This window comes from Trachemys scripta, chromosome 15, assembly GCF_013100865.1.
Source record: "Trachemys scripta elegans isolate TJP31775 chromosome 15, CAS_Tse_1.0, whole genome shotgun sequence".
NCBI classification, from domain to species: domain Eukaryota; kingdom Metazoa; phylum Chordata; order Testudines; family Emydidae; genus Trachemys; species Trachemys scripta.
Window position 1 is genome coordinate 7,751,338 of NC_048312.1, and position 25,743 is coordinate 7,777,080.

Below are 25,743 nucleotides of genomic sequence, written 5' to 3' on the forward strand. Positions count from 1 at the left end.
ACCATGGGGATGATTCAGGAGAGCCCAATGCGGGTGGAGGAGGAGAGGAGGAAGAGAAGGAAAACAGGACAGGAGAGAAGAAACAGGAGGGAAGAGGGGAAGAGACAGTAAATCGGGGTGTGGCGACAGAAGATTGAGAAACAGGCAAAAAGCCCCCTCGGTTCTCTTCGTTCCCTCGCCCCGAATAATTTGTTGACGCTCCCTTGTGTGAGCAGCGGCCACCGGAAGCAAGGCCTGTTGGTTCCCGGCGGAACCATTTGGTTACCGGACCCGCTGCCCTCACAGCCATTCCCTGGCGTCTGTCTCAGCCTGAGGCGCCGCCCCTCGCCCTCTCCAGTCCGGATGGAAACATGTCCACAGGGGCCGGGTCCCCGGCTCGGGGCGACTCCCCCAGACCGGCCCGGGGCTTCTTGGCCTGCGCCTGCTTCCACACGGACAACCTGTTCCTGCGGCGCTACGGTCTGCACGTCAGCTACCGGGACGAGCCGCAGCTCCGCAGGGACTATGGGCTGGTAACCGCCCCCCCCCCCGGCACCCACAGGGGAGGGGGATATGGGAGCCGGGGGGGATTCCCCCTCCCCCCCTCAGGCACCCACAGGGGAGGGGTCCCTGGCTGGGGAAAGCAAATGGGGACCCCTGCAAGCACCAGTGCCTGGTGTTTACATTGTATTGTTGGATCCCAGGTACTGTATTGGGTGGTCACCCCTCCCCCCCAGTTCAGCTACATTTGGGGCCGGATCTTCCCTACAGCTGCAGGCAAAATAGATTTTGAATAAACACTTATTGCACCATTTCATCCCAGAGGATTCCAACATGCTTCACAAACTGTACACGGGCCTCTTGCCTGCCTCTGACGTGCATCCACCCAGGGGCAGGAGGTGGTAGCTATTTAACACAACAGTCTCCATCAAGAAGTGGAAATGCAACATCCATTAATATTACACTGCCATAGATGCATAGGTATGCATCCGAAGAAGTGGGCTGTAGTCCACGAAAGCTTATGCTCTAATAAATTTGTTAGTCTCTAAGGTGCCACAAGTACTCCTGTTCTTACTGCCATAGAGGATTTTAAGCCAGTCTGCAAAATTGGGGAAGTCTTATCCCTATTTTATAGATTGTTAAACTCCTTAATATGGACCTCAGTTTCCCTAAGGCCACAAATTTGTGGCAGAGCTGGAAGTAGAAACCAGATCTCCTAACTCATGGTTCCCTAGACAACACTGCTTCCCTTTAAAATGTATATTCAGAACAGTTACATGCTAAAAGAAAATACACCCACAAGTCTAGTCACCATCTGAAGTCTTTCCATGAAAGTTGTGTTGCAAATGCTGTTACTGGAAAACACAAACCTGCACTTGGGCTATGCACTAGAGCAAGCTGTAGTGTCCAGGGCCTTTACTATAGAAATATTGTACTTTTCCTTAGGGACCCAGCCATCTCTTATGACCTACGTAAAGTATTGCCATAACATATTATAGGTGATCTATGAACTCCATGTTCAATATACAGGCTTTCTATAAAGCTAGGATCATATTAGAAGGGAAAAAATGACCAGAGTCACTAAAGCAAGACCTTCAACGGGGATACTGACCACTGGAGTAATGTTGGTCAATTTTCAGGTCTACCCATCTCTATAGTACCATTAAAAGCAGAATTGCATAATTCAAACTGTAACACAAACATAGTAAAATATGTCCTTTAATGAGCTTTCTTCTAGGAACATGTTAAAAGACCAATCTTGCCAGTGTCTGGGATTTCCCCCCAGATTGGCAAGTCTCAGGTGGGACTCAAATTGTAGCCCATCTGGCTATGTCAAAAAGCTGGCAGGTAATTGACAACCTTATAGCACAACACTGTAGAGGATGTGCCAGAGCCTCTCCCTGCTGTGGGGCCAGGGCTCCAGCAGCAGGACACTATACTGCTAAAATTAGCTGTGTAGATAGGGAGGCATGGATTGGGTGAGTAGAGAGCTAGTTATCTTCTGGCCTGAGAATCCAGGAGATCTCCTGATTCCTCTGGCAGCAGGTAGTGCTACTATGCAAAAGAACTGAGGATAAAGGAATGAGTGGCTATGGGCTGCACCCCAAAGGGCTGGTTGTGGAATGGGTATATAGGGATCAAGGAAAAAGCAGCCCAGAATAAAGGATCTGGGGAGAAAACCCAAACTCCTTGCTCATAGTCTGTTTTATATTTTAATTCTGCTCCTAAAGCAAACTTTGGGCTGCAGCATCAGAGCCCCAGACTGTTTCTTAGGGAGCTAGACTGCTGTGTCAATTGCTCTACCGATTGCTAAATCTAAATAGATTTACATGACATAATTCGATTAGAGCTAGAAACTTATTTTTTTTAATTAAATCTAAGATTCGCACACAATTCCAGGAGTTGGGACTTTAAGAAAGACCAAATATCAGGAGACTTACAGTAAAATTGCGAGAGTTGACAACACTGCCCATGCCAGGTTGATGAGCACCATAAAAATCCATGATCCTTATCAACAGTTAATCTCTCTACATTACAGGTGCTAGGTGATCATGGCTGCAGGAGTGATGAAGACTTTAATGCAGTTCTGGAAGAGGTATACACAATTTTACCAATAAGTCATTTGTAAGAGTCCAGACAGCTCCACATGGACCACCTGTTTTCATATGTATTGCTTATCTCAATTAATTACAATTTTTCAACCACAAGTTGTGGAGTCTGCTTGATTAAGTGGGAGTAGAGATCTAATCTAGAAGACGTTCTTCAGAATGAATCATCTTTATTTACAGGAACTTTCATATATAGGGTTAACGCTACAGCATTTGGGGATATAGTTTGTATGAACAGTGAAGAAGAGAGGTCAAGCGATTTGCTGAAAGCCAGAGGGAGGCAATGTTCCATACAGGATTGAAACGCTCCGTCCTGGTTTCTCTCCTGTCCCCCAACGCACTCTCACGCTCAGACATAAACAATGTGCTGGATTGACATAGAAATTAAAAACTCTCTACTAGCGCCTGAGAACAGGTTGGATATTCTGATGAGCTCACAATGACTTGCTGACAAAGTCCTGAAGTTAACACTGACATTTATTGCATGACAACGGGTCCCTGGCTCTCCTTCCTGTTGTTTAATCGGGTTTTCTAATTTCCCCCCATTCTCCTCTTTTGTAAAATACATGTTTCAAAAGTTAGTGTAGTGCATTTAGCTCATACCATTTCATCCCAAAGGGTCCTGCAGCACTGTACACACTGTGTACAGGGATCACTCGCATGCCACTGAAATGCAGCCACTTCTAGGGTGGGGTATTCAGCAAAATAGATTCATATTGATTGCACCATTTAATCGGAAAGGATTCCTAAACAACTTAAAATCAGTATCGCCCCCCCAGTCTTCTTTGGCCATAAGGAAACCAAGAGTCCCCCAGCATCAATGTCCAGTTTAAGTCAAGACTGAAAAGAAAATCAATTTCAAGAAAAAACAGGATTAAAAATGCATTTACACTGAAATGACTCTGAAATACGTGGGGTCTGCAGTACCCAGTTTCTGCCACTAGAAGATATGGTTAAAAGCAGGAGCTCTCCACAGGGCACTTTCAAGGGAGGATTCCATCTCTGGTTACCAAATAGGCCCAAATAAAGGGAGATCTTTGAAGGGAAGTTACCTCTCTCTCTGGTAAGTGCCTGGCTTTTTAGGCCCAGGAGAATGGAGGAGACCAGACATGGTGTCCGCACCCTCCAGATAATTTTTCTGCTTCCTACTTTCACAAGGGTATCTCAAAATTAGCCTCCCGGGAGGTTATGAAATTGGAAGAGTTGCCTGAGTTTACTATTACGACGGGTTGCTTCCTCCTTAAGTGACAGAGCAGGTCATCACAGCAGCGCTTGGGAATAAGCCTTCACTAATGAGCACCATCTCTCTGCAACTGAAGTCCCTCATTTTGCCCAAACTTACTCAAGTGTGAAAATTCTGGCCTATCTAAAGTTAGGCAACTAAAACCATATGTAGGCACTAATAAGGAGCCTGTTTTTCCAAGGTGCTGAAAGTTTGCAGCCTCAGTTAACTTCAATGGAATTCCTTTAGGTGTTGTTTTGTTTTTTAAACCCATCTGTCTGTCTTAATGAGAGTCTGACTTAGACCTCTTCTTTAGTGACCCGTTGAAGGCATAGAAGTACATTCAGGACTACCGAAGGTGCACATGAGCAGATGATGCATTGAGCAAAAATTACTATTTTGAATCAGTGAATGGAACTTTTTTTATTACTGCCAACATTTGATCTCTTAACAAGATCATTTCACTTATTCCTAGATTCAGAAAGAAGTGCAAAGAAGAAAGCAATTAGATCATCAGTCCATGGCAAGAAAAGCCATCATTTCACAATGTTACAAACCAAAGCATCCAGAAATATACGTTCTACAGGTAAAATACATGCTGTTTTGAGTCTGTAATAGTGCTGTAGTAACCACATGGAATCTAGTTTGAAATAGGAAAGCCTCCTTTGTGCCCTTCAGAATCCTGTATAGTCTCAGGACTGTATTCATTTAAAAGTGACTTCCACAACTTGGACATCTTCATAAATCTCTATTGAAGAAGACAGGACACCCTCTGGATGGGATTCGCTTCTTACTCTCGATTTATTCTGGGGTAACTTAACTAAAGTCAATAGTTACAGTCCCGTAGATGAGGATAGATTCAGAACCAGCTCAGACTGCTGTTGGTAATATTAGGCATAAAGTCTTATCACAAAGACTATTGGGCAGTACAGAGTTTAAGGAGCAGCCAATAGAAAGATTAATCTAATAACAAGTCCTACACTCTGCATCATGCTCTTCACTGTGTAATATTCATAGCACAGCCCGATTACTGGATGGTGTTGAGAGCCTGGCCCAAAGCAAGGTGGTTAGAAAAAAAAATCAATTGGGCATGACTGTTTGCACACTGATCTACCAGGGGTTCTCAAACTTCATTGCACCGTGACCCCATTCTGACAACAAAAATTACTACATGACCCCAGGAGGGGAACTGAAGCCTGAGCCCTCCTAAGCCCTACTGCCCTGGGTTGAGGGGGGCCAAAGCCCGAGCCCCACCGCCCTGGGAGGGTGGGGGGGGCCGAAGCCCAAGGGCTTCAGCCCCAGATAAGGGGCTTGTAACCTGAGTCCTGCCACCCACAACTGAAGTAACTTGGGCTTCGGCATTGGCTCCAGGCCCCAGCAAGTCTAAACCAGCCCTCGCGATCCCATTAAAACAGGGTTGTGACCCACTTGGGGACCGATCCACAGTTTGAGAACTGCTGTCAGCTAGGTTATGTGTGCCCGTAGTGTGACCAGTGCAAAGATAAATCTGACCAGCTATAGCTTATAATTACAACTGAACTCCAGCAATAAGTAATGTACATAAATCTACCAAGAAAATTACAAGTGCAGATTACAGCTTTGTGCATTTTTTCATGATTTAAATATTTTATATATGTTTATATGCAAGCTAGGTGTGGCCCCTAGAGTCCACTTACATTTCAACTGCTGCCTGTGGTGTGGCTGTTTGAAGGTCAGAGATTAAGTCATTGTGTGTTCATTTTATTTTTTTTTCTTTGTCTTTCTCCCCATCTAACACAAGGATTCATTTCTGGCTCCGGAGTTTTTAGAGACAGTTAAGTACTGCACGTCACAAGATGCTGATCTCCAAGGCCTCGTGCGCCGCATTGATTCTATATCAGGTAAAGCGAAAGAACCTCTCAGCAATGTAGGTAGAGCCACACTCTGATACACACAAGTCGTTTCAGTGGTGAATTGCTTGTTCTAAACAAGTTCTTTAATATTGTAATTTTGAAAAATGACTGGAGACCATTAGGACGTTTTCTTCTGCATGATCAAAGTTCTTGAGAGAGGCAACATAGTCTAGTTGTTAGAGATGGGGGAAATCTTGGCCCCTTAAAAGTCAATGGCACAACTCCCATTGGCCAGGATTTCACCCCTGGAATCCTGGGATTTATTTTGGCCATGCCACTGACTCAATGTTTGACTTTCGGCAAGTCTATTCAAGGGACACTGTACACTTGGATTATTTTAAATGGGCTATTTCCCAAAGTTACCATTTAGTAGATCCCCCTTTAAATTATGTCTTGAATATTTTTTTTAAAGTTCCGGGTTTTTCTGCTTGCTTGTTGATGTTTGTGGGGCCTTTTCAGTACGGGAGAAGCTGACAGAATATATAGGGGAAGCAATGAAATTATAAAAAGTAAAATGGAAAATAGAGGGGTTTTGCATTGACACCCATTGTGGGTGTTACATAAGAGGAATTATTTTCAGGTACAAGTGACTTTTTCAAGCTGTTGGTATCCCAGTTCCCCTATTTGTAATACTCATCCACTTTTTATGTGGATCTTTAAGGCCCTATGCTGGAAGTGTAATGTAATTGTATTATATTCCTAACAGAAAGAGCTAATTGATTGGCATGGGGAGTCCTTAGAGGGATGATGTCCCACCTCCCACAAAATGCCATGCCTCAAGTAATTCTCCATCACCACCTGGTCACCTCATCATTCAGATGCTTTTAGCTATTGGCCTGGGAAGTCTGAGAGGCTTTCAGTTTCCAGTGACCAATAAGTAACATGCCCTAAAGTCCATCCGCCTTGTAGTAATAACTGTTTAACAAACAAAACATGCAATGAGGCATATGGAGGCTGTCTTCTCTTTTGTACTGCCGTCGAGTACTGTTTTCTGGCAAGCTATTGTTAAGGATAGTCCCTATTGCTATTTTACCTAATAAGAGACACCTCCCTTTTCTTGGTCAGATAAGAGGATATATCGACTTCCAGTGTTTAGTGAGGAATTCTGCCGAGTCTTCATTGAAGAGCTGGAGAACTTTGAGCAATCTGAGATGCCCAAAGGCCGGCCAAACACTATGAATAACTATGGGGTAAGACTCAACTTTGTAGAGTTAACCTCTCATGTGCTATTACAGCCTTTAGGAGGGTGAGTGACACTCATCAGACCAACCTATTTGCATGTATCAAAGTCCATTCCCCTCCAAGATCTGGGGAAATCCATTACACACACACTTCAGAGTAGCAGCCGTGTTAGTCTGTATCCGCAAAAAGAACAGGAGTACTTGAGGCACCTTAGAGACTAACAAATTTATTAGAGCATAAGCTTTCGTGGACTACAGTCCACTTCTTCAGATGCGTATATGTTCCACTCTATACGCATCCGAAGAAGTGGCCTGTAGTCCACGAAAGCTTATGCTCTAATAAATTTGTTAGTCTCTAAGGTGCCACAAGTATTCCTGTTCTTATTACACACACTGATGTGCAACCCCAAATGCAGAGACACTCATAAATTAAAAGGCACAGGGGTGAGGGAGTTAATTTTACTTACACTTCTAACTTAGTACATGTGTGGGGGGGAGGGGGTTGCCAGAAGGAGATGTGAGGTGGAATCTGCTTTAGTGGAATCTTGTATTTAAAATGTTATATTACATATAAAAATAAAACAATTACTGAAAAAGTTTGATGGTAAAATGTTAGCACCCCGCTTTTAAACAAAAAGTAGCACAATGTATACTAGTTAACTGAGATGGCTGCTTTACTGAGACATATTTCGGGGATCTATTTATCCGAGTGATAGTGAATGGCAATGATTGCTACTTAATTGGGGCAGCATTAATATAAGTGGGGACACACTTGGATAGTGCCAAGGGGTTAACTGGTGTTTAACTAAGTGTTGATATGGTAGATGTAATTCTGCTCTGAGTACAGAAGCTGCCAAATAAAGTTTTAAAAAATAAAGATGAAATACCATGCATAATATTTAATGCAATACTGTATTCTGTTCAAGTCTATTTTTAATAAGTGTCTTCATTTGATGTGGGAGATTAGCCATCTACCCGAGTGTCCCACTTAAGAGACTTCTACTGTATAAATTGGGACATTACCATGCAAAGAATGGGTTAGGTTTATTGTTCAGAATGTAGGTCTTGCTTTATTATAGAGGACATAAGCCAGTGTCTTTATTGTAGTCACCTGTACATTATAACTGTACTCTCTGAAAAGAGAATAAATCTCTCCAATATGAACTATAAACTGCAGTGTCCAAATGGACAAGGAAAGGTTGTAAAAGAAACTAAGGAAATACACAGTTCAGGCAGAGTTTGTGGCTCTGCACACAAACTTCAGTAGTCCTGATCTCTAGCTCCTCAACAATGGAGTTAATTTCCCTCAGCCATCCATGAGGCCTTCTGCTCTTAGTCTTTTCCTCTCCAAGGACTACAAGTCCCAGTTTCTCTTGCCTTTCTGCACAGTTACAGCAAATTTCTGGAGTCTACTGCCACTGCTCTGGGATCCACTGATTCCCTCCTTTAGAAAGTCGCCTCAAAACAGAGTGACTGTACACTGACCACACCATTCCAAGTAGGGCCTCTCAGTCCTTGCTTTGGCTGTAGAAGTACTTCATACAACTGGGACTTGATGCTTCAAGAACATAGCATTTTATGTATGACTTTAGTGCTGGTGAAAAGGGTTGGATTGACAGCCTGCGACTGGAGTTCTCTTTAGCCACACAAGACAGGACTGCTCTATAAAACCAGCAGGAATAGCACAACATATCAGTAAAAATTGGCTTTGTATATGGCACTACCCATGCTGGTTTTGATCCTACTGGCATTCTGCTTGACGTCGCTTTTCATTCTGAACTCATTGTCCCTGTTACAGCCTGGGTCTTTGCTCGCTAGTTCTTCATCCACGGAAGCAGCCAGGTTGGGAGGGAAGATGACTACCAGGAGGCTCAGTGGCACGTCTAATGATATAGCAGAAGCGACCATGTTTCTATTTGCTGATCAGTGTGTTCCATGTACTCTCTCTTTGGCGCAGGTTCTGTTAAATGAGCTTGGATTGTATGAAGCTTTCATTACACCTCTGCGTGAAAAATATCTGCAGCCCATAACATCCCTGCTTTACCCTGACTGTGGGGGAGGCTCCCTGGACAGCCACAAAGCATTTATCGTCAAGTACTCGCTACATGAAGATCTGGATTTGAGCTCTCACTATGACAATGCAGAAGTCACATTAAATGTATCCCTAGGAAAAGAATTTACTGAGGGCAACTTGTATTTTGGAGACCTCAGACAGGTACTGAGAATCTCTCTCTAACTTAGGCCTGATCCTGCTCCCCACAAAATTCCCATTGACTTCAGAGGTGCAGGATCAGGCCATTAACTTTGTTTCAGGAACTTTTTAAGTAACTGAATTAAAGGTGACACCATCAAGTAGCCTTATGCTTAAAATATAGGGTTAACTCTCACAGATCAAACCTGGCCCTTTTCATTGATTGGTTAATTTGATGTTATGAGCCTAACTAGAATAAGCTGTGGAGGAGGATTGGTGCTTGAAGGGAGCTGTACTTTGAAAAAGATCATTTAAAAAGTTGATTGACTAAAATTAATTGTCTGCTTCTGACCGAATCAGGACTATCTTGTTCACCAGTTTTCCATGTAAGAGGAGGTTATAGTGAAATCTTTACTGCTGTGAATTAATCATAAATATTGACGTTAACGGGAGTCGATTCAAATAGACCACACAGATAACTCTTACATCAGAGGAGGGAGTAAAATGCTCTACCTCCTTCACAACTAAAATAATAATCCGGGGGGCTCATTGTGGAGGAGCAGAGAAAATGCTTTAAAGACTCAAGCAGTTTCAGTCTTTCACTTGAGAAACTAAAGCCTTGGTCATTTGCAGTGATTAGAATTTCCCATGTACTTTTAGCAAGAGAGGGTTAATATGTGCTGGCCGAATTGCTCTTGAACGGTTACAGTCTGCCTCTCTATGTGCCTCTATGTAGTTTGAGCTGGGAACTGTTTACTGTCTGTCCTTAACGGTCCAAACAGTTTAACAGTTGTAACGTCTCATCCCAGAAGTGACTGCATTTCAGATGTATGTGACATGATCCCTAGATATCATTGGTTAGTAAAACAGTCTGGGGTGAAAGGCACTAAAAGCAAGTTATAACAACTCTTTAGAAAGTCAGCAGCAAGAGAGAGTTCATGTAATCTTGTGTCTGCTTTATTATCTATTTTCAAGGCCCTAACCCCAGTGCCAAAGTACGTGGAGATTGAACATGTGGTATCCCAAGGCTTGCTACACCAAGGAGGGCAGATTCATGGGGCACTGCCTGTCGCCTCCGGGGAGCGCTGGAACCTCATTGTATGGATGAGATCATCTGCTGTCCGTAATCAGCTTTGTCCCATGTGCAACAAGAAACCTGAATTAGTGGATGCTGAAGGGTTTGGAGATGGGTTCACAAGAAGTCCTGAAGGTGACATGCCCAAGACTGTGGATTTATGCTCTTTAATATAGGAGATGGTAAGGAGTGAATTCTCCAGTCTGAGCTGGCTAAAACTGAGCTCCAAGCCCCAAGATAGCAGAAACAAGCACAGTGTCCCTTTTGTCAGGTCAACAAATAGCTTCTTAGAAGGCAACTCAAAAACTTCTCTTGGGGGAGGGAAAACAGCTTTTTGAGCAGCAGCCCCCATCTGGGGTCTACTGGAGGAGTTGGTGTCTGGGTAGACAATGCCTGCACTGTGGGAATTTTTTATAAGCATATTCTGAAAATGTAAAAAGGCTTAAGGTATTGATCTATACGGTGAACTGCAGAGGTACAATCACACGTATAGAAAACAGGCAGAAAGACTGCTTAGATCTTATACAAAGACAGCTGCTCTGACAGCCATTGTTACTGGTTGATGTGTAAAAAAAAAAAAAAAAAGAATTATAACAATATGCTATCATGTCAGTCAGCGTCCATTCACAATTACCACTACCCTCTTCTGGATGGAATATCAAACTTCACTAGGGTAAGAACCTGCTGCTTCCCAATGGATGGAATGCAAGACCCTCTCAGAATGTGACAGTGTTGTCCCCTAGTGGCTAAAACAAGCAACTTTGTGATCAAGTTGCTTCCAATGGCTGCATCTTACAGGACAAACATAAACCTATTACTCTATAAGTGAGTCACTTATTGCCTTTATAACCCCAGACTCAAAATGCTAAAAATCACTTTTTAAAGATATTGTGGATTCCACATGAACAAGCAGAAATCAGCTGGAGAGCCAAAGATTTGGGGGACTGTTTGCAATTTATGACAACCGGTCTCTCTGGTGTAAGGAGAGAGTATGCAGAAGTAGTCTAAACATTTGTAATCACCTTCCATTAGGTATGAGAATATCCTTCCAAGGTGGGCATACAGAATAAACTATCTCCAAGGCTGTGGCCCACAAAAGCTTATGCTCAAATAAATTTGTTAGTCTCCAAGGTGCCACAAGTACTCCTGTTCTTTTTGCGGATACAGACTAACACGGCTGCTACTCTGAAACCTATCTCCAAGTGAAGAGTGGACATTCTAGTCCCTTACATGACCAATGCAATCTTTTGAATTCTTGAATTTGGCACGAATATCCCACTATGACGAGTGCATTAGAGAGCGTGAGATTAGATAGTCACACACACTGTCTGTCTCAGGGCCTGTTAGTCCATGACATTAATTCAAAGCTTCAAGTCACAGACTCCAAAAATCTAGAAAACTGATATTCAAGAAGCCAAAATATCCTTTTGATTTTGTTGCCTCATGTGACTCCTGAGAAAACTAGATGTCTATTAGCTATCCATACCACTGACTTTACTTGCATAATGACAGGTTTCCGAAGAAGTGGGCTGTAGTCCACGAAAGCTTATGCTCTAATAAATTTGTTAGTCTCTAAGGTGCCACAAGTACTCCTGTTCTTCTTTTTACTGACTTTACTGGGGGCTTCTTTAGGTCATTCATTTTAGCTCTGGTAATTACTTGATATGAACTTTCTCATTTGCATAATTAACAATATGATGAAAGGCAGACTCTGAATATCACCACTGTAGTTTATGAAGAGTGTTAATTTTAAGCATTCCCAGTAGATCCTGGAGTGTTTTGGCCTTGACATCTCATTAGCGTATGCTGCTGATTAGTTTGCATTTGAAAAACTCCTTCAAATTCCATTTGGAAAGTGAAATGGCCATTACCCTTGTACACAAAACCCCAGAATCAGCACCAAAGGATTTTGCTTCTGCTGTTTTCCATAACAACAAAACCAATCACGGAATCTTAATTTCTTCATCAGGAAATGTTTGTTTCATATTTGCATTTAAATTATACCAAGAAAATTAAGTTAATGAAAGAAAAATGTGCCTGTCAATAGGGCTGCTGTCTGAATTCTATTACCGTGAATTCAGATTGTAAATGACTGACAATAAAGAAAAGGCTCTGGGATATACAGGAATAATCTCTCTCCTCTGTAATCTAGTCATTAAATCAGGAGCGTAGGAGTCTCTGGCACTCACTCATTGAGTCATCATGGGTACTGGAACTCCATGCCTCAGTTTCCCCATGTGTAAAATTAGGATAATACTGTTCTTATCTAACATGCATTCAAAGCTAAATTCATTAATACTTCTGAGGCACTTGCATGTTCTCTGGAGGAGGAAAAGAAATCAAATATCTGCTGAGCTTTTAGCTGGTCATGTCTTTGAGGGTGAACAGCAGAAAGCAGACTACAGGAGGACCCTCGAAGAGAAAAAGCAGTAGGCTGTGTATGTCAAGGACAGCCGTAACAATAGAGCAAGGGATCTCTACCTGGGCATCATCAGTAGATGCTTCTCTTACTGACCTTGACCAACAACCCTCCTGAACTTCACTTACATTCCAGAGAACATTCTGAATTGCACAGGGAAAACCAACCCCTTCAAGACAGCGATAGAGGATAAGGAAGATTTTCTTTGGCTTTTGCTCCAACACCTCTTCTTCAGTGAGACTTTTGCCTGCAACAGGCTAACAAGGCAAACTTGCCTAACCCAGGGAATAGGAATGCCTTGGTTATCATATAGAACCCCCTGACATATTAAACTCCGCTCCTCAAAGTTAAGGAGGAAAGGAATGCAGACCAGGGCAAATATATGCATTGTCTATATGACAAATACACCCTAATTCTAACAGATCAGAGCCATCAAGCAAATGGACATCATAAACTGCTATTCACCTACAGAAAGTGGAGGAGGGAAAGTGGCAGTGTCATTAATTTCTGCTTCTGCAGAGTATTCTAACACAAATTGCAGTCATCCATAACCAGTGGAACTTCCAGTGTCTGGAAAAGCCCAGAAGGGTTTTGTGCCCAAAACAAAAACAGTTGAGCTGCCAAAGAAGCTGCACGAGGCTGAGGCTGGAATTATTCACCAGGAAAAAGATGACATTGGAAATAGTTTGGAGTATTAGGAAAAATATAGGATCACACACGGCTGCATGTTGAGAATTTTTTGTATTATTATTGTATCGGTTTCTTACAAGTTCACTGTGTCTCAGGCTGGAATACAGAATTTGGGGGATATAAGGAGGGAAAAAATAACTCACCAAGAACCCTGGGGAGACTGTAAATGTCTCATTATTCAGAGTGTAAACTCTTCAAAGGGTCAGGGTCTGTCTACTACTCTGAACGGTGCCTAGAACAACCGGGCTCCACTCTCAGTCCGTAGGACTACCTTATCTTAGTTCCTCTTGTGCCACTGACACATCAGGCAGTCTAGTTTCGCCATTGATTATGGTCACTCGCTAGTTGTGGTACAGTGGAACCTTAGAGTTATGAATATCAGAGTTATGAACTGACCGGTCACCCACACCTCATTTGGAACTGGACGTATGCAATCAGGCAGCAGCAGAGACCAAAAAAGCACTGTTTTTAAATGTAAACTACTTAAAAAAAAAGAAAGCAGCATTTTTGTTCTGCATTGTAAAGTTTCAAAGCTGTATTGTGTCAACATTCAGTTGTAAACTTTTTAAAGAACAACCATAACGTTTTGATCAGTTACAAACAACCTCCATTCCCACGGTGTTCATAACTCTGAGTTCCTACTGTACTTTTCCCCCGTGATGCCAGAATATTCCATATCCTCTGTCACTGTCTTCTGCCAGTTCTTCCCTGATCTTCCTTGCTTTCTCTTTCCTACCTCAGGTACCCAATTCAATGCTGGCTTAGCATGTTTCTGGTCTTTCATATGGTCTATGTGTCACAACCACCTGAGCCTTCTTTATTTTAGGATAGTTTCTAGCAGGTCCTGCTGTGTCGGCTCCCCTACTTTCGGATTTGTTATTTTGTCTTTCCCTGAAATGTGTAGCCAAAGCTGGGGAAGAGAAGCCCGCGATCTGAGCAGCATGACACAAAGAAGAGCTCTGTGGAGCTGGAAAGCTTCTCTCTCTGACCAACAGAAGTAGGTCCAATAAAAGATATTACCTCACCCACCTGGTCTCATCACCACAAAGCACAGACAGCAAGAGCCCCCAGCCCCGTCTCCTCCCTGCTGCAGCCCCGCTCTCACCAACACCTGGGCTCCCCCATCACCCCGAGAGGGAGACTCTATACCCTGCCATGGGCAGAGGCCCCCTCACCCCACTGAGGGCTGCCTCCAGCCGGGCTCAGGGGGGCACAGCAGCCGACAGGCTGCTGCAATGTCTCCTTCGGGCTGAGCCCTGCTCCCCCGGCCCAGACACAGCTGGGGTAGGAACCATATGGCCGGGGTCTGGTTTCCCCACCGGACCCAGAAAACAGAAGAACACCGGAAGTGGGCGAGGCAACGAAAGAAACCAACTAAGTGACCCGTTCCCGGGGGTCGCTCAGCGACAGACGCCGGGGCTGTGCCGCCCCCTCCAGCGCGCGCGGGGCAGGCCGCTTGTTCGCGACCCCCACCCCCGAGGGTGAGTCCCTTACCTGCGGCGGCCTGTCTCTGTGCGGGAGGGGCCGGGCGGGGGAGGGGGACGAGCCCTGGCAGGAGGAATACGGGGCGAGATTGGGTCCGCAAAGCCTTCATGGGCCGATATCGTTGCGCATGCGCGGTGCTGTCTGGGGACGGACCGTATCTAGCAGTAATGGAGGAGAAGGGGGAGAGTCTTAAAGGGCCAGCACCCACTGTGTCGGAGTCCGGGGGTGGGCAGGGTTTAGGCACCCCATCTGTGAAATGGGCATAACAGCACTTGCTCTGCCTTGTAAAGCACTGAGAACTACTGATGAAAAGCACAGGGGTGTGTAAAAACAGCGAGGAGTCCTTGTGGCACCTTACAGACTAACACATTTATTTGGGCATAAGCTTTCGTGGGCTAATACCCACTTCATCAGATGCACGGAGTGGAAAATACAGTAGGAAGATGTATATACATAGTATGTGAAAAGATGGGAGTTGCCTTACCAATTCTAACAAGACAAGTAAAGTGGGCTATTATCAGCAGGAGGAAAAATCACTTTTGTAGTGGTAATCAGGGTGGCCTATTTCAAATAGTTCAACAAAAAAAACTTAAAAAATAGACTCCCTCGAGAAACTGCAGAACTGGAATTAATTTGCAAACTGGACACAATCAAATTAGGCCTGAATAAAGACTGGGAGTGGATGGGTCACTACAAGAACTAAAAACTAATTTCCCCATGCTAATTTCCCCTTCCTGTTACTCACACCTTCTTGTCAACTGTCCTTTCCCCCACCTCCCCACACTCACCGGCAACGGGAAGCGGAGTGCCGTGGCTGGGAGCTGATGTGCTGATCCTCCAGAGTGCTGCTTTACTGCGGTGTATGTGAACCCATGTTATATCGGGTTGCGTTATATCAGGGTACAGGTGTATAGAAAGGGAGAGAGAAAAAAGCTGATGTGTATATGCAGCTGTTTTAGGCTCCTGAATAGTTTGGACTAATCTACTTCTTCAGCTTAAATCACTTTGAAATAAATCTGATTCCACTGTTTTAGGCTGAGATCTGTGGGGGTGGCTAGCATGTTGAACAAACACTAGGAGAGGACAGGAAACATTTCCACCATTGTAGAGTTGTGTCTGCACATGCACTATTACAACTTGCTATTTTGGGCTAGTGTCTAGGACAGTGCTACTCAAACAGAGGCTTGGGAACCGCAAGTGGCTCTTTAATGTGTCTCCTGCAGCTCTTTGCAGCATATATTAAAACATTGTGTGATTTAATTATTAACCAGTCAGGATGCTTTTACGGTGTTTTATCAACTACAATTGGTTAATAATACTTGGTCAGTCATTTTGCTGTGAGAATTGTGTGTGTGTGAGAGAGAGAGTGTAAATGAAACAAGGAATTCATACTACTGGGGTGCTCTTGGCTAATGTTGATCAGTAAGTTGGCTCCTGAACCACTGAGGTCTGAGTATCACTGGTCTAGGATCTAGTGACTTGTTCTCTAGCATGATGTGTCTAAAAGATTCCACTCTGGGTTTTGAGACTGCGGAGACCTCTCTGCAGCTGGGAAAACATTCTGTCAGTCCTCATTGTAAACTTCATTAGCCTGATTCAGACTCCAAAACAAACACATCCCGCTTATCTAGCAGGCCCCGGAAAAACTTGGCTCATTATTTCCCCCATTTATCTAAGGGCAAAATCAAATGCCTTTTTAGACAGGAAAGGCAGTGTTTAATGTCAGCATTCATTTACATTCACACAGGCAATACATAGAAAAATCCAGTTCAGGGAAATAACCACATACAGTCTAGGCTGAGCCATGAATCTCTGGACTTTATCAGTGGCATTCTTGTAGAATCAGCTACTGCACTTTTGTCCACACTAGCTAATTGTACAGGATTGTGTCTATGCAGTTGTGGATCTGAGATCAGAATAGTGCTTCTAGGGCTATATGGGTCTTCAAGGACCTAGTGAAAGAGATTTTGGTCTTTTTGTAAACATGAGCATTGGCCTATTAAACCCAGGGTTGTGAGTTCAATCCTTGAGAAGGCCACTTAGGGATCTGGGGCAAAATCAGTACTTGGTCCTGCTAATGAAGGCAGGGGGCTGGACTCAATGACCTTTCAAGGTCCCTTCCAGTTCTAGGAGATGGAATATCTCCATTAATTTATTTATTTATTTATTTGGTGTGTGGATCTGATCCCTTGCAGCTTTACTACTATGTGTGCTTAAAGCTTTTGTTTCTTTTTATTGAGGCTTTCATTTGTAAATCAATTTGAATTTCTGATTCACTTGTATGTAGCTTGGATTACCTTGTTTTGAACTTCTGTGTGGTAGAGACACAATTAATATATTAGCCAGGAAATATCCGATATGAGAGCTTTTCCCAGCTACAATTATGCTGATGCCAGGTTTTTTTTTTTTTTTTAAATGAATGTGAGCTTGTATCTAACCATAGATTGGTTTGCCCTTATATTCCACTGCCCGTGTGTTGGGCTGATTGAAAAAGGTGGCAGTTCCGCATGTAATCTGTTTTATAAAAGTAAATTGAAATATTAAAAATTCATTATTTTCTCTTGGCTAGTGGCTGCTGTCAGTATTTTAAATAAACCGGTAATTGATTCTTCTTTGTTCAGTTCTGAATGGAATTTTTAATGCTGCTGACAGCAGTGGCAGTATTCATCATGGAATGACTGGGGCCATGGGGCCATAAAGAGCACGTGACACTCCTGCTAACAGTAATGGGGGCAATACATAGGCATGGATTAGAAAGTAGAACCCCTAGCTCTTAGAGCCTGAGAAGGATGAAAAATGATCAGAGAATATACAGTAATGAAGTGTGTTTATCACTGCCCTCTGCTGAATCGTCACAGCTGTGAAATTGTGTGTCACGGTAGCTACTGCTGACATTTAAAAGAAAGGGGGAAGAGAGTGTGGTGGAAGTCTCATGCCAAATCTAATCAAAGAGAGCTTGGGATGCACAGAAGAGTTGCCTAAAGATTTTGTAGTGCAAAGAAAAACAGCATTTGAAAGATCCTCTCATGGAGTCCCCTCAGCTCTCTGTCCCTCACTCCTTTGTGTTTTATTTTGTGGACTACTGGGAAGGGCTTGGTGAACCCAGCCTGGCCACTGCTATGTAACAGAGTAACTTGTTGTACAGTTGTCAGAGATTTTCACATATAGTTTCAGGAGAAAAGTTGGCTGTAAGTTGAATCTAATGTAATACACTAAACCTGTCTTCAGCAACTATTTAATGGACAAGCATAAACTGGGTGCTTAACAAAGGTGGGCCTCCTCGTTATAGGTGGAGCAGAATTGGAATTGCTGTGTTTAGAGATACTTTGGGACAGTCTCCTTAGATGGAATTAAGTTTCACTGTCCTTTATTAACACCAATAATGAAAGAAAAATGAATTGTTTAAAATAGGAATCAAAGCACAATGGTTCACAGCCAATCCAGGAAACGCTCCCGAAGCAGGAGTGAAAGCGATGCTCAAAGCAGACAGGACAAAAAAGACGAAAAGAAAAGAAGAAAAAGCAGTAAAGACTCAAAGAGAAGCAGTCTGTCTCCTCCAAGGAAGAAGGCATCCAGGTCTCACAGACGCAGGTCGAGCTCAGCATCTACTAAAGACGGTAAGGGCAGGTGAGGGTGATAGATACTGCTGAAGGCTGACTTCTCACATGGTTCTGGGAGCCACCAGGGGGCATATGCACAGTGAGTGCCATTGTGGGAATACACAATGCTTGCTTTTAGCAATTAACTTTAGACAATCATCTCACCACACACTTCATACCCATTACTCTTGTGTTCCGACATCTCTAGAGCCTTAAAAATTTCCCGCATGCAGAGCTTTTAGCATTGTGCCCGTCACAGATCCATTCAGGCACCCCTCGCTGACCATCCCTGTGAGGGAAATCCAAGCCTCTGGGTTGCATAGTCCCTGGGTAGCATGAGTCTCAAGGGCCTGAATGGAGTCCAACTCCTGCCCCAGTCTTGGGATATAGGCATACAGGAGGGGTGCTGACTGGATCAGGCACAGTGCCCAGTTATCACAGTGGGAGGGGGCTAATATAGAAGTATTAGCCCAGTGGGATTTTGCTGTGGCGTTAATGTTTTGATTTGTTTAGTCTTCTGAGCAACCTAACAAAGAACAAAGCCAGAACAACGAACTGTTGTAGCTTAAAATGCAGAATGTGACAGACTCTTTGGCTGCCATGGAGCAAATGTTCTCTCCAAACCACCCCCTTCTTAATGTATTGCAGAGAAAAAGAAGGCCAAAGACAAGAAGAAGAGAAAGGCAAGTACTTCCTCCTCTGACACGACAAGTTTGTCTTCTGGGACTTCCTCCTCCTCCTCCAACTCCTCTTCAGATGATTCAAGTGACAGTGAATCCAAATTGAAAAAGAGGAGACACAGCAAGAAGAAACGAACAACACAGAAAGACAAAAAGAGAAAGAAGAAAAAAATAAAAAAGAAACTGAAAAAGAAATCGAAGGCCCGGCCTAAAGAGGAGAGAGCCACAGTGGAAGGCGTGCCGGGCCCGTCACTGGAGCAGTGGCAGAAAGAATCTTTGGTGGAACCTGGCCCAGGTAACGTTTTTGTTTCCAGGTTTAAAAAACTCACACTTGCCCACTTAAAGAGCAGAGAAGTGATGCGCCATTTGAGAAAATCCATGTGACTCTCCCACTCATTAATGAAGCAGATTCTTTTAATGTCTCATCCAAGGATCATTAGAAACTGCATGATAAGGAACACTGATTGCTGAACTCTGGATGCCTTTTCCCTCCTAATTTCAGTGGCCCAATTTGAGCAACCATGAGTATACACAAGGACCCAAATGGATGGTTTTGTTTGTAAGCTTGTTAAAATTGCCTGTGATCTGGGAACAAGAGTTGAAAATGAAAGGGCGTACCCACAGGCAATGAATTCATGAAGCACTTGGTAGTGGCATTCAGGATGTGAAGTTGATAGTTCTCTGCATGTTCCTTTGCTCACATATGTAAAGCCAGGAGAAAGATAAGGAATGAACACAAATTTAGCGCTATCTGTTGAGACTTGGTCCTCTATACAGTATCCACCACTGATTTAAGGTGCCCCCAGATCTTCCAGTGTATCTCATGGGTGAGCTGAGAGTGCAAGAAATACAAACCCAGGGGCCAAATTTTCAAAAAGCGCCCAAGTCTCATTGAAAGTCAGTGGGACTTCAAATACCTCAGTCACTTGGGTGTGTTGGAAAATTTTACCTCAGGCCTCAAATTTGAAATCGAAGGTCTATCTGCTCCTTGAGTTTGTGACAGTAAAAAAGCAGACGAGGCTTTGATCCCTCAGTTAGAGTCATACACAAATCCCCGTTTCAGTTCCTCTCAGAATCTATGATTTACTTGGAAAGATCTTGTTCATGTCAAACTATTATTTATCCATTCTTTGTGTGTTATCTAGTCCTGGTGGGAACTCTCCTACGTCTGTGATCAAAGCAGTAGGGGTTGTAGTATGTGGTGTATGCTAGTGCTGAAAGAGCACTGGTTTTAACAATAGGTAGTAATTCAGTTTTAATGTGTGTAATTATATACATAAGGCAGGCAGGCCAGATAGTCTCAGTCCCAGAACAGACCAGGTGGCAGATGGATCGAGACAGAGGAATTGTAATGGAGCCATTGGGGGGTGGGGGGCGGTGCTAACTGATGAAGGTTTGCTGATAAGGGAGGAATCCAAAACCACCTGCTTTGGATGAATGCATTTTGCCCTGCCTTCCCCAGGGATTTCTCCTCTTCTGTCTTAAAGATATTTACAAAGTATCTAAATCCTTCTTACTGTTAAAAGGAAAGAGAGGATGCGGGGGATAAATAAGCAGGGTAGAATAGCATTGGAAAGGAAAATGTTCCAAGCAGAAGTGCTAGTAAGAGGGTTTTCAAAGACAGGTGTAGGGTTGAACGTCTGTAGCATAGCAAAGGAGGGGGACCCAGGACACCTGGATTCTAGTCCCATCTCTGCATTTGGACCAGTGGTGAGATTTTTAGAAGTGCTCAGCATTGGCGTAACTTTGTTCCCATTGAAATCAATGGGAATTTTATCACTGACTTAAACAGGAGGTGTGTCCGGCTAATGCTGAGTGCTTTTGAAAATCTCACCCATTGTGGCTCTGGACAAATCACTTAGCTCTTCTGCAGGCCTCAGTTTACTCGTTAGAAACAGAGCTAGCAGTACCCTCCTCAGAAGAGCAGCGGGAGGCTTAAATAGTTCAAGCTTTTTGGGGGAGGTGGCTCTTTGGAACAAGTGTTTTCAGCGGTGCACTGCACAGAGTGGTGCTCCATAATAATTGTAAGCCCCTCTGCTTCACGATCCTCTGACAGAAGACAGACCTATGTGCACACGTTCTTATTCAAGGAGCTCATTGAGGTTTGCATTCTAGTTTTGACAGATGAACAAAAGTCCCGCATCCAGGCTATGAAACCAATGACAAAAGAAGAATGGGACGCAAGGCAAAGTGTCATCAGAAAAGTCGTGGACCCCGAAACGGGAAGAACAAGGTACAGTCCCAGGGGTTAAAGAGGGTCCTGAAACAATAGCTGAGAAACAGTGCTGTTTGGGAGCGTCTGGGGAGGCATGATTTCCATAGTTACAAGAATTCTAGGGCCCAGATCCTCAGCTAATGCACATAAGCATAGTTCTGTTAAAGTCTACAGAACTAGTTGTCTTATACCAGCTGAGGTGTAAGTGTAGTAGATAATGTTGAGCTAAATAATCATAGTTCGTTCAGCATATCCACTAAGGGGTATATTTTAGGATGAATCACTTGTACTGCTGCAGGGCCCAAAAGGTGCTAGGTGCTGTATACTCACCTAGGAAGACACGGTCCTTGCCCCAAAGAACTTACAATCCGCAAAGCTTCTGAACAGTGGACAGGAATTCACATCTTGTATTGAAACCAGTGAAACAATTTGGTTTCCTAGCAGTGTAGGAGGCTGGCTGAAGGGTGGAGAGAGATGGGGCAGCAGAATCTTTTTAGGCTTTTCCAAAGAGAGGCAGAAGCATATGCCGGTTTAGCACCAGCTCCTTGCTGTTTGTAAAAGCAGGGTTCTCTCTAAATCCCTTTTTACCTCCCCTCCAGGGGCGGTCACTCTCAGCAGCAACCTCTTGAGCCTTCATTGTTACCTTGCTGTTACTAGCCAGGCTCTTAGTGTGAAAGCTGAACACTGGGACCCATCAGGCCAGCTTGAGATTAAAGCTCTCAGGCCCAGACAATAAAGGTTTACATCACGCTGGTCTCTGCTTGACTAGCGGAGCTGCTCAGTACCAGGATTGAAGGCGGGACGGAGAAAAAGGCTTGCTGTGTTTAGAGAGACAGGCTGAGACTATTCTTGTTAGAAGATGCCAAGTAAGGGTCTGATCCTGCCAGGTGCTAAGCACCTCCTGTGTAGTGCTGACTGCTCTCTGTTCCTGAAATCAGTGGGATTACAGAGCATGGACAGCCGCCCAGAGCGGAGTCCTTGATGGCCTGTGCTCAGTATGCAACCAAGAGGAGCAGCTATTGCAAGATCCGGCTGAAGTTTTCTCACTCAGGGCGGAGGGTTTTTTCCTCCTTCCCCGGAGGGAGAGATCAGTTTCCCCAAAGTAAATGCAATTCTGAGCTGTGGGGTGGGGATAGAACCTGAACCAGCGGATCTGGCTGACAGTTCTGAGCTTTGCTGTTTTCTGACCTGTCAGACGTTGCTCTTTCGGTGGCAGCTGCTGTTTTGGATGTTTGCCTGTCAAGTCTGAAGCGTCCAGTCCCTAGTACAGACAGATCCTCTGGCCAGAGGGGTTTATTTGCACAATTGGGGGCAATTGCCCCTCTTTTCTAGGGGCCCGCAGGAGTAGAAATGACCCTGTTTTCACTAAACTGTATCTTTACAGTGAATAGAAAATATCACGCTGAAGGAAATTGTGTGTGGCAAGGCAGTTCTGAAAATAGAAGGCAGCCAGCAATGCTCAGGAAAGATGTTTGCATGAATGTCAGTTACCCGTAAGGCACATAACGAAGACAATTAAATTTCTCTTCTGCATTCAGAGGCTGAGCACTGCCTTTGATTCTGCTACTGGATTTGCTGGCTTGAGACCATTCCCCTTCCCTCGCCCCACTGGGTCCTTTCCAGTTCTGTTACCAAAGGTCAAATGCTTGTCTGATTACTAGATAATCCAGCAACTTTTATGTGCAACTGGGGACTGGACTTAAACCTCTGCATTGCCCCTCCTCAGTCATAAAGGAAGCTGTCTGCACGTTACATTTGAGTGGGAACAACCAACCCAGTTTCCCATTGCCGAGAAAAACTACACGCCGAGTTATAGGATAACGGGAGATCCTTTTTCCTTAGCATGTCTTCCCTGCAGCACACTAGCCTGCTAGGCTTGATTTGCAACATGCCTGATGTCTAGGGAATGCTCAGTGTGGGGCTGGGGATTGCCTAAAGCACGGCAGAGCCTACCTCATGGGAATGCTGGGAGAGGAAGCTTGTTCCCAATACGTTCAGTACACGGCATCTTTCGAAGAAGTGTATTGAAGCAAGACCTTGTTGGTTTTAATCCTGCAGGCAGCATAATGGAAAAGGCTGCAAAGGCCATTTAACTGAGGGTTGGCTAAAGCCCGACTCCTGGTGTTCTATAGTGGAGCTGCCCTCATCTTTAAAACAGAGACAACAGCGTTACGCCCGTCAGTGGAGTTGACCCAGGTTTACACCAGATTGTCAGAGCAGCACCTGGCCCAAGCCCCAGCATGTGATGAGCCTTTTTGCCACTGCAAAGCTGCCACCCTCCCAGAGATTGTGTGGGACACCGGGCTGCAGCCAGCCTGTGTTGGCAGAGGCCCTTGACTCTGTTCTAGAGCACATGCTCACACAGAAGGTGCTGCTGGTGTTACCCCTCAACAAGTCCAGCTTGTTGGACATCTTCCGAAGCAAAATACCGTCTCCCTCAGCATGAGGGAGGTGATCTAGTCACTCCTCCAGTGGGGACAGAACCCTCATTGAATGTTGCCTTCTGCTGCTGGGGAAACAAAGCAATGTGTTGCTTACAGCTGGTAACTGGATAGCTGATAGACTTTACTGGTTGTGTTGATGTGCTTCTGTTACAGGCTTATTAAGGGAGATGGAGAAGTACTAGAAGAAATTGTCACCAAAGAAAGACACAAAGAGATTAACAAGGTAGACGGCCTTTGTACTGAAGACGCATTCTGGAGCCAGCAAGGCCCTAAGCTGGGTTGTAAAGCAGAAAACATGGGCTAGTGGCTAGAACACAGGCCTGGGGGGGCAGGAGAGCTGAATTCTGCTGACTCGCTGTGTGGCCTTGGGGAAATTGCAGCCCCTCTCTTGGCTTTTCCTATCTGTAAAACTGGGATAATAAATCCTACCTAGCCAGGGTGGAAGTGGGTTTGATCACTCACATTGGCAGAGGCCTTTCAGCCTCTCGCAGGTAGATGGTATGGAAGTACCAAGCATGATTCTTTGGGAAGACTGGCCTATAAGTGCCTGTTTGTCTGTTCCTTCACAGCAAGCCACCCGAGGAGACGGCCTGGCCTTCCAGATGAGGACAGGGATGCTTCAGTAACAGTCCAGATGTCAAGTACATCAGGAAAGGTGGTTTTCTTGTTCTGCTCGCTGAGACACTAATCTGCCAAAGCAGAAGCTCCCCATTCTCCCTGCACTGATGAGATCTGAGTGTGACACAGCAGGATCTTTACCCTTTGGACATGTCCTGTTCTGCTGGGTCCATCTAGTGCCTGGAGGAGGGAGTGACTTTGATGGCCATGGCTTCTCTCCTGCCAGTCCATGCAAAGTCCTTAAGACCTGACCAACATTGCTCTCAACTTGGTCACTTTCTGAGGCTCAACGCACTGCTGCTCAGTGAGAATCCCACCAGGGAGCTCATGGGTGCCATCAGCACAACAATGCTGAGTCCCCGGAGGAGACAAACTGACCCAGTTAACAACATGTTATCGTTAATACACTTCCTTTATGGTGATTCAGATTCCAAGCTCTAAGGCAAATGCCCAGGTACAGGCAGCCATAACCCTGCTGATACCGGGGTGACTGCCACAGTGATCCCCTGAAATGAGGCTGCTTTGAATCATTTTTCACAAGTGGTTGCTATGTGCCTGCTCTTTGAATTAATATTTGCCCTGTTTGGTTGGATTGCCCAGTTACACAGAGGTCCCGTTACTAGCCCTCAGCTGTACAGAGACACATTCATACATTGCCCCAGCTTTGTGCAGGCTGCAACATTAGGTCCACATCCTGCAAGGTGCCTTCTCTCACTGAGCCAATGAGAGGTGAAGGCACTTGGCATGGTACAGGTTCAAGCTAATTAGCACTGGCTCCCTTGATGGCAGGCTGCACTGGGAGCTCAGCTGCTGTACCTGCCAGTGGGTGAAGTGTAATGGGCAGGGGTCTGCTCAGCCTTGCTCATGTCCCTGCACCAAAGCGATGCCCCTTCCTTGCTCTTTGTCTCTTGCCACCCTACGAAGGTGCAAGGGGCAGTTTTGGTTTGTTTGTGAAATTGGCCTTTCAGAAGCAGAGGAGCCCAGGAAAACTCAGTCTTCTGATTCCCCCGCCCCGTCCTTAACTTGGTGAATCTGAAAATTTGTACAAAATAAACTGGTTAAATCAATCCAGCAGCCCAAGTTATTCTTTTATGTGCCAGTGTGAATGGACGACAATTATACAAACCAATCTGTCGCAAGGGGACAGGCAAGATCTTTGTGTGTGTGTGTTTGGGCTAATACCCGAAGCTTTACAATGAATGCTTGCCCCATCCTCGACACCCAGTGGCTTGCTAAGGAAAGCAGAATAGGTCAGAGTTTTGACCTTATGCTACCGCCGCTGAGCAGCTACAGCTAGTGAAATGCAAGACCTAGAAAGCCCAAAGTGCCGTCAGTACCACACTGCCTCCCCCTAGAGACGCCTGTTTTACCTGCTTCCCTTGGTGACTTCTTAGTTTCCTTGGTCCCTTTACTCCACTCTATTGAACGGATCCCACCGCAGACT

General features: G+C 44.6%; 2 protein-coding genes across 4 annotated transcripts; both read left to right on the forward strand.

Annotated features, from left to right (window-relative positions):
- The first annotated feature begins 274 nt into the window (after window positions 1-274).
- Window positions 275-10,743, forward strand: OGFOD2 (2-oxoglutarate and iron dependent oxygenase domain containing 2). 3 transcript variants are annotated; one of them, XM_034790633.1, is made up of 7 exons: window positions 277-459; window positions 2,519-2,575; window positions 4,286-4,396; window positions 5,591-5,690; window positions 6,768-6,892; window positions 8,841-9,098; window positions 10,050-10,743. In XM_034790633.1, the coding sequence occupies exons 1-7, from the start codon at window positions 343-345 to the stop codon at window positions 10,323-10,325; spliced, it is 1,044 nt and encodes a 347-aa protein (XP_034646524.1). In that variant the 5' UTR covers window positions 277-342; the 3' UTR covers window positions 10,326-10,743. The 3 variants fall into 3 exon arrangements, with proteins under 3 accessions (XP_034646525.1, XP_034646524.1, XP_034646522.1); XM_034790631.1 differs by having other exon boundaries at window positions 278-512; XM_034790634.1 differs by lacking the exon at window positions 8,841-9,098 and having other exon boundaries at window positions 275-512.
- A 3,838-nt stretch (window positions 10,744-14,581) lies between these two features.
- On the forward strand, window positions 14,582-25,366 carry ARL6IP4 (ADP ribosylation factor like GTPase 6 interacting protein 4). The gene is made up of 6 exons (XM_034790630.1): window positions 14,582-14,739; window positions 18,155-18,360; window positions 18,991-19,317; window positions 21,138-21,255; window positions 23,835-23,904; window positions 24,251-25,366. Exons 2-6 carry the CDS (start codon window positions 18,168-18,170, stop codon window positions 24,305-24,307), a joined length of 765 nt encoding a protein of 254 aa, XP_034646521.1. The 5' UTR covers window positions 14,582-14,739; window positions 18,155-18,167; the 3' UTR covers window positions 24,308-25,366.
- Window positions 25,367-25,743: the final 377 nt, after the last annotated feature.

Coding starts and splice junctions, on each gene's coding strand:
- OGFOD2 (XM_034790631.1), top strand. CDS start 351: ATGTCCACAGGGGCCGGGTCCCCGGCTCGGGGCGACTCCCCCAGACCG. Junction 6,893..8,840: donor ACACTATGAATAACTATGGG/GTAAGACTCAAC, acceptor TCTTTGGCGCAG/GTTCTGTTAAATGAGCTTGG. Junction 9,099..10,049: donor ATTTTGGAGACCTCAGACAG/GTACTGAGAATC, acceptor TCTATTTTCAAG/GCCCTAACCCCAGTGCCAAA.
- ARL6IP4 (XM_034790630.1), top strand. CDS start 18,168: ATGGTTCACAGCCAATCCAGGAAACGCTCCCGAAGCAGGAGTGAAAGC. Junction 18,361..18,990: donor CTCAGCATCTACTAAAGACG/GTAAGGGCAGGT, acceptor AATGTATTGCAG/AGAAAAAGAAGGCCAAAGAC. Junction 21,256..23,834: donor CCCGAAACGGGAAGAACAAG/GTACAGTCCCAG, acceptor CTTCTGTTACAG/GCTTATTAAGGGAGATGGAG.